This window comes from Oryzias latipes, chromosome 10, assembly GCF_002234675.1.
Source record: "Oryzias latipes chromosome 10, ASM223467v1".
Lineage (NCBI taxonomy): Eukaryota > Metazoa > Chordata > Actinopteri > Beloniformes > Adrianichthyidae > Oryzias > Oryzias latipes.
This window is the reverse complement of record NC_019868.2, coordinates 12,296,563-12,304,553: the sequence shown is the minus strand read 5'-3', so window position 1 is coordinate 12,304,553 and position 7,991 is coordinate 12,296,563. Positions and strand designations below refer to the sequence as shown.

At 41.7% G+C, this 7,991-nt stretch overlaps 1 protein-coding gene across 1 annotated transcript; it reads left to right on the top strand.

Annotated features, from left to right (window-relative positions):
* Nucleotides 1–2,582: 2,582 nt before the first annotated feature.
* Nucleotides 2,583–7,991, top strand: LOC101157139 (RDS/peripherin-like protein xRDS35). The gene is made up of 6 exons (XM_004073157.4): nucleotides 2,583–3,087; nucleotides 3,209–3,364; nucleotides 4,362–4,604; nucleotides 5,044–5,231; nucleotides 5,631–5,877; nucleotides 6,732–7,991. The coding sequence occupies exons 2-6, from the start codon at nucleotides 3,215–3,217 to the stop codon at nucleotides 6,987–6,989; spliced, it is 1,086 nt and encodes a 361-aa protein (XP_004073205.1). The 5' UTR covers nucleotides 2,583–3,087; nucleotides 3,209–3,214; the 3' UTR covers nucleotides 6,990–7,991.

Genomic DNA, 7,991 nt, shown 5'->3' with positions numbered 1-7,991 from the left:
TCCAAGTTTTATTGTTATTTACTGTTGGCATGTTTTTTTTACTACACCATTTAATAGAAGTTGGTGACTCATTCACTCATTTTCCCTTTTTAAAAAATATATTTAAAAAGAAAATAATAAGGTTGCATGTGGTGCATTGGGTGTAGTAGTTGGTACTCTTGCCTTACAATGACAAGGCCCTGGTTCAAATCCCAGTTGGGTCCTTTCTCTGTGGAGTTTGCACATTCAGCCCATGTGTTCCTCCCAGCTCTCCAACTTCCTGTCACAGTCCATAACATGCCCCATAGGATAATTGGTGATTCTAAATTGTCCCTAGGTGTGAATGTATGTGTATATGTGGTTGTGTGTCCCTGTGACAGACTAGTGACCTGTCCAGGGAGTTCTTAATCGGCGCCTGACAGTAGCTGGGATAGGCTCCAGCAACCCTGTGATACCTAAAAGGATTCGTCAGATTGAGAAGACTCAAATACAAACCCTTTCCAAAAAATTAGAACATCATGGAAAGGTTTATTCATTTCCATTATTCTATTCAAAAAGTGAACTTTCACAGAACATAGATTCAGGGCCCATTGTTCGTAGTTCCAGCTCATAAAACCCATGAAAAGTTAGGAAACCCTGGAGAAATCCTCATTCTGTTTTTGCAAAAACATCAAGACAGAGATTTTGATCACATCAAATAAAATAAAGTATTTTCAAAACGAAATGTCCATCTTCAATCCTTCCATAGTATTTGCAGGGTCCAGGTCCTGCTTGAGGATGAAATCTGCATCTTCATCCAGAGCTTCAGCAGAAGGAATCATGAAGTCCTCTAGAACATTCTGCTAAACCGTTGCAGGGATTTAGGATAAAAAAAAGCAGAGTTTACCAACACCAGTGCTGGACATTGCCGCCCAAATCTTGACTGAGGGTGGAGATTTCCCTCTGGGCCTCCAGCAAGTTTGGGTTCTGCTCTTCACCAGTCTTCCTCCAAACCCTTGGACCTTGATTCCCAACTGAAAGACTTTCCTTTCATCATAAAACAGGAGCTTGTACCACTGGCTAACAGTCTAGTCCTTCTTCTCCTTGGCCCGGTTGAGGTGTTTCCTCCATTGGCTCACTGATCACTGAATGCTTTGAGCTGTACAACATCTCTAAGAGCCTTCAAAGGAAATTCAAATGAAATGACAATCAAATGATTTTTTGGAAAGGGTCTGTACGTAAAAAGATAATTATGAAGGAAGGGCATATTTCACAGCCCTATAGTTATTTTTAGAAGTTAATATAAAGTGAATAATTTGCAATGATTATAAAAGAGATTAATCTTTTTATGGCTAATTTTTTGCCACCTAGGACTTTTATTTTTGCTAAAAATTGAACAATTTTGCTGAAAAATCCTCAAATTTTTGAACGTTCTTTAAATAAAAACATAGGTTTTAACAAGATCAATTTACAACTGACATTGGTTAATTAATCTCAATAATTGAAAATCTTGTCCACTGTGTGATTTAGAAATGCGTGAGTTCATGCAGAGTTCCGAATGTCTCCATCTGAACCAGATTGAGCTGAAATGTGGTTTCATGTGGAAGATCCATCCATAAGTTCAGCATTAACCTTCTGCCCTGGCGTGAAGACACTGCAATGATGTTTTGTGGATTAAAGGTGTGGTTCCTGCATGTGTCGTGAGACCGTCTTCACCTTTACCCAGAGACTCCAGATCCAAGCTGTCACAAATACTTATAATAACAGTTTAATCCTTCTGATCCAACCACCCTCCCTGCTGCACTCTACTCATAATCCTCTGCAAACATAACTCCAGTCTTACTTTCGCTCTGCATGAGCTAGCCTCTGTCTACCCCCCCCCCCCCTAATGCAGCCCTCCCTGCAGGAATTTTGTTCACTTCTGTCAGCAGGCTGCTCTACATCTTCCTTTTTTATTTGGTGGAGTCATAACTCTGCATCGATGTGAAACCGTGAATTATTAACCCTTCCCTTAGTAATTTCTGCTTGAGTCATTTCTAATGTGAAATCCCCATTGAATGAAGATTTTAGTTTTAGTTCATTCAAAGCAGTGTGGACATGAGTTGGGGTGAGACGTGTAAAACATCATGTGGAGTTTGGCTTATTTTCTTTTTTTTTTTCAATTTTAAGCATCAAGCAGAGGTTTTTTTTTTCTCTATGAAGTTTCTCTTAAAGAATCATGTGACAGCTGATGGACAATTTATTTAAACAACTCTATTTAAAAGTTACAAAACATTTCAGGTACATTTAACAGTTTGTTTGTGTCTCAGTGGAAGGCTGAGGTGTACTTTTCTATCCCTTTTTGACTCCTAAGTAATGTATAGTAAAAAAGTTATTTTTCTCCTTAAATATTTTTGACTTTTTTTGACGTCAATGTGATGAAAAGGATTACTGCATTTCCTGTTTTGGAGGCAACCGTTGGACCCACTCTGTGCTGATAGGTCTCAGGTACGGCCACCTGTCAATATAGTTGAAGTGGCCCGCCCATATTACATGTCGATCAGAAGAAGTTTGCTGATCAGACACTGGCCTGCTTTCCAATTGGCCTCGGGACTTTAATAGGATCCCAGGGACTCTGTTGGGAGATTACGGTTCCAAACTTGGGACTTTGGCCAGTCTCTTTGTCCTCCAACCATGGGTACGGCAGTTTAGGGGGGCGGTGCATGTGCACAGACCCAGAGGGGCGCCATCAAAAGACAACATCAATCAGGGGGAACAATTTGGTGATTTCAGCTTGAAGAGGAGCCCATCGTGGTGTGAACGACTATTGGACGAGGAAATCTGCCAACTCAGGGAAAAGGATTACCTGCATCATCAACCTTCACTTTTCTCACATTTCTTGTTGTGTTCGTGAACCGGTTTGGATACAAAGACGCTTTTGGAGGCATCTTCATCAACCATTTGAAATCGTTTGAATCATCCTCTGTGGCCAACGTCCTTTACCATCTTAAGGATCTACCTGCTTATCCCCTCCACCTGGAACAACTTAGATGAGCTCAGCCTGCTAATAACTCACCAACTGACAAGAACAAGGCCTGCATTAACAACTGACCACTCCACTTCCTTCAATCGACACTAAAATCATTTCTTGTGAGCTCTGTTGGGTTTTGTCTCATTGCATTTGGTTTGTTTGCTGTGAATAGAGTCCATTTTCTTACCTGAATGGTTGACATGTTTCCATCTTGCCTCTTGTCTTTGTGTTGCCTGGTAGTGAGCCATGGTGCTGCTGAAGATGAAGTTCAACCAGCAGAGGCGGGTGCGTTTGGCCCAGGGCCTTTGGCTGCTGTCCTGGCTGGCGGTGATGTGCGGGGCCTTCATATTTTGTCTTGGGGTTTACCTCAAAACCGAGCTGCTTCGTAGGGACGAGGTAGAGAAAGAATCGTTCATGGATGCAAACACACACATGAAAGAAGGGCCTGTTGACATTGAGGCCTGAAACGATCAAAGATGAAGCAAAAAAGTAGTCTGTGCTCAGGCTTTTGTCTTTGTGAAGGGCTGTTTATTACGTAATATGTGTCAATGACCATTTCTGCTGAATAACAGTTTAGTTTCAAGATAGAGCTTGCATGGAGACCAGATGTAAACACAGAGCTGTGAGCCGAAAATGTCCTACAAACATCAGAACTTCAAAACCAGAAAAGCGTGGTATCTATTGATCAGTGGCAATGTGTGAGGCAAACACAAGTTACTGTCTCCACCAAAGTAGCAAGTTTATTTAAACCAACATGCTCCATAGATCATACATGAGGGAACAGAGTGAAAAAACCCCAAACCGATATCTATTTTTACCACACAGGAAATCTACCCGGCATGAGCCTCCAGACATTTATTGATCCCAAATAAAAGATTTTTTATAACCCCTAAATGGGTATGGTGCAGAGGTTGTTCCAGTGAGGAACTCAAAAGGAATATTTTACTCCCAGAACTCATAATAGTGTCTGTTTACTACATCAAATTCAATTTTTTCCAGAAAAACAACAACAATATTTTCCCCTCATTTCTTCCATTTAGTGGTGTCACATAGTCTCCGATGGTGTAAGGACACAGGGACTAATTGTAAAAAAAAAGTGGATATGCGTGAACATTTTAGAAAGTTCAAGTACTGAATCTGACTCTTTTTTTTAAACAATAGAGGATGGGGGTTCTTTGTTGAAGGCTGGATTTCAAAACCACTCCCTCATTTGCTGTTAGATTAACCAATGCTGCTAACACTATACTTTGCCTTTAAGTTAACACTTTATAGATCTTATGGCTTTTAAAAAAGATACAGCTTAATGATGTTTGCATAATTACTGGACAAAGAAGGTGAGAAAAACCAAAGAGGGCCAGCAGATGTCATTATATCTTTCAATCCTTTTCTCGAGGTGATGGAGAACACGGAGATCCATGTGGTGCCCAACATCCTGATGATGGTGGGTTTGGCCTCCATCGGCACCAACTGGGTTGCCACTCGGGTGTGTCAGGACTCACTGGATGCAAGCCGCTTTCCCCGCTGGAAGGTCCTTTTGCTGGCCTGGTTTGTTGTTGCAGCTTTGCTGTGTTGTCTGCTACTTGCAGTGGTGGTGCTCAGCTACGTCCTGCAGGGGCGTCTGGAGGAGTCCCTGAAGGTAGGGGTCAAAAGGCAAAGATGGTTGCATCTCAGAGAAAAGCAGTTTGATTAGTCAAACAATGTCAATTCTGTTAGTGACTTTAAAAAAAAAAAGAAATATACAAATATTTACTTAGGAATTAGGCTTTACTGCCAAACTTAATCAAAAACAAACGTTTTCTTCACAGAGTTTGTTGCATGATTCACATTAATTTACCCAATGAAACATCAGTTTTTGGGTCACGTGTTAACATTTCTTAGAAAAAACGAATTGTTCCTGCAGTGCACAGCCTCAAACCTGTAACATTGGATGATCAGAAACTAATTTTCAAACAAAAATGTAAACTTATGAATGTTTGCTTTTAAACAGTGGAGAAACCACTTTCTTAAACACGCTACAGCAAATCATTTTCAACAACCAAATGCCTCATTCCTCATTCTCTCTGTTTGCCCTTCAGGTGGGCTTGAGGAATGGAATCCGTTTCTACAAGGACACAGACGTGCCGGGCCGCTGTTTTCAGAAAGAGACCATTGATCGTCTGCAGATGGAGTTTCGCTGTTGCGGAAACAATAACTTCAAGGACTGGTTTGAGGTTCAGTGGGTCAGCGGCCGATTTTTGGACTACACTGCCCAAGAAGTCAAGGAGTGAGTGAGGACAAAAGAATGAGCATATTTCCAGAGTTAGAAATTGGTGGGACAGAATGAAGGGAAAGTGTTTGGAGGATTTGGTCTGAATAGCAGAGAAGGTAAACTTTACATTCCAGAGAAATTCATAGACATGCTGCAGAGAAGAATGTGCACAGAAGGAGGATGTAGCTTCCGGTAATTAAATTAACAGAAAGGTTCATGCAAGCACAGTTTGGGTAATTTAGGATAAAATAGACTTACACCTTTACTTGTGTTGTTAACATTTCTGTAACTGGATCCAGATTACTGTCAGGATATTAACCACTTTTAATGTTTGCCCTCTAACTATTACCCTCTGTCTCGTTTGCTGCTGTCTCCTCTTCATCTGTCCCCCCTGCTGACACCTGCTGTCTTCAGTCGTATCCGGAGTAACGTGGACGGCCGTTACCTGTTGGACGGTGTTCCTTTCAGCTGTTGTAACCCAGCATCACCTCGCCCTTGCCTGCAATACCACCTGACAGACAACAGAGCCCATTTCAACTACGACTACCTGTCAGAGGACCTCAACCTGTACAGCCGCGGCTGCAGACAGGCTCTGACTGATTATTACATGGGCTTGATGAATTCAACTGGCCCTGGGGTGCTGTCTGTCATCCTGATTCAAGTGGGTAACTTTCAGTACTCTGTTTGTGTGCTGACTGAGGCAAAGATTTGGATGACTTAACTCTGTTCTTTTGGATGTGTGGATAACATGCTGGGATTCTCGCCAGATTTGTTTCAAGTATTTTTACCAAAACTGTACACAATTAAGATAAAAGCTTAAAACAATTTAGTCTAAAGTAGCAGAAGTAAGTATTTATTATAGAATATGGAAGCTTTGTATGGTGCTTAGAATTAGAATGACACACATACACACAAAAGAACAACAGGAAACACCAGGGCTGCAAATGGCTTCCAGTTTTTCAGGCAACTGCAGCCTCTGAGGTGTGTATTCAATCAATTCCATCTATTCAAGCACAAATACAGGATAGAAAGTTGCACAGACAAAGACAAAAATGCACTTTTAGGAATATCATATCATCTGATTATCAAATTGATATAAAAAATGAAATCCTAACTATTATTAAAACCACAGGACTAATGGCCAATTCAGTGCACTGTCTGAGCAGACTCACATCACACATTCTCTGCTTTTTACTGCAACAGCCCCACGGTTTTTTACACATTGGCTTGAGAAATGGTTACCATGGCATCAAGCTGAGCTAAACAGCTTCTCTTTTTTAACAACAAGCCTCAGCAAAGCAACCAGTTTGTCACACATCTGACACAAACCAAAAAGGAGGAAGCACAACGTGCAGCACAATCAGCGTCACACGTTGTTTGTTCATGTGGTAAAGACAGTTTGTGAAGCATGTGAAGAAGTCATGCTACAATTTTTAGTTTGGCAATGTCTGTACACACAGATCTCATGCTTGCATTGATTGTTTTTCATTAAAAAACCCTCTTTTTTTTGTCCAGATATCTGTGATGTTGAGCCTGCGGTACCTGCAGACAGCTGTGGAAGGAGCCATGGCTCTGGAGGACCCGGAGGGTGATAGTGAGGGTTACATACTGGAGAAGGGGGTGAAGGAAACCTTTGAGGAAGTCAAAGTCAAGGTCCTGACCATGATGAAGTTAGCGCAGGTTGACCCTGAAGGTGTTCCTGTTGACGCGGAAGCAGAGAAGGCAGCTGACACCACCGCGGAGAAGGCTGCCTCCCCAACCCCTGCCAGCTAAAGGGAAAATTGATTTCAACATGAGCTGAAGAAGAAGAAATCGAAGACGGGGGTGGGGGTGAGGGCGTGGGGGGTCATTTTATCTTTTTTTCTTTTTTTTTTTTGGTTGTGTGACCAGAATGGTGGTGGGATGAGTTGTTGTTAAGTTTTGTCATGGTAGGCGGGATTTTTCTCCACCAGTGCAGCAGCTGCAGCTCCTCTCATACACGACCACAACCTGACGGCACATAGGAGATCCCATCAGGCCCTGCACAGACACATAAACAACACCTGATCTATGCAGGAATTTGTCAACCATCTGAGAATCTCCTCAGGAGATGTGTAGTTTTTTATGTTTTTTTTTCTTAGAGGAGAGTATTCAGTTTGAACACACATAGCAGGAACACTCAAAAACAAGTTTTGACTCAAAATTGGCAATCCCACGACGCTGAAGTTCATCCCATGAGCACTGTACTGTTCATCTGACAGCTGTAGAATTTGTACTGAACTGCAATGAAATGCTTTGGAACCTGTTAAAGCTGGCAGCACACATGAATCATATATTAAAGGTAGACGTTTTTAACTGCTTTTTAGTGTCGGCTTCCTTTTGTACAACAATAAAGGCATGTGTAGAATGACAGTGGGTTATCTGAGTTCAGTTGGGAGAGGCTGATTAATCCTGTGTGTTAACGTGCATGTGTGTGTGTGTGTGTGTGTGTGTGTGTGTGTGTGTGTGGTGCTCCAAATGAAGCTGTCATATGTCTGTTCTGGTAGCTCTTTAAACAATCTGATAATCCAGGTGTCGTTAATCTCTGAAATGCTGTACAAGCGGTATCAACACAACGCAACTACAGTTTGTAGAGCGGACCAGGCAGCATACTGGCATTAACTGTTGGAAGCAAAAGCAATGCTGTTTCTAAATGCTTTTTACCTGAAAACAACGCAATGGTCTGTCCAAGCCACAGATTTATCCAATGTTTGCTCCTTTTTCTTGAATAAAATCTCTGTCACTGAATAATTTCAA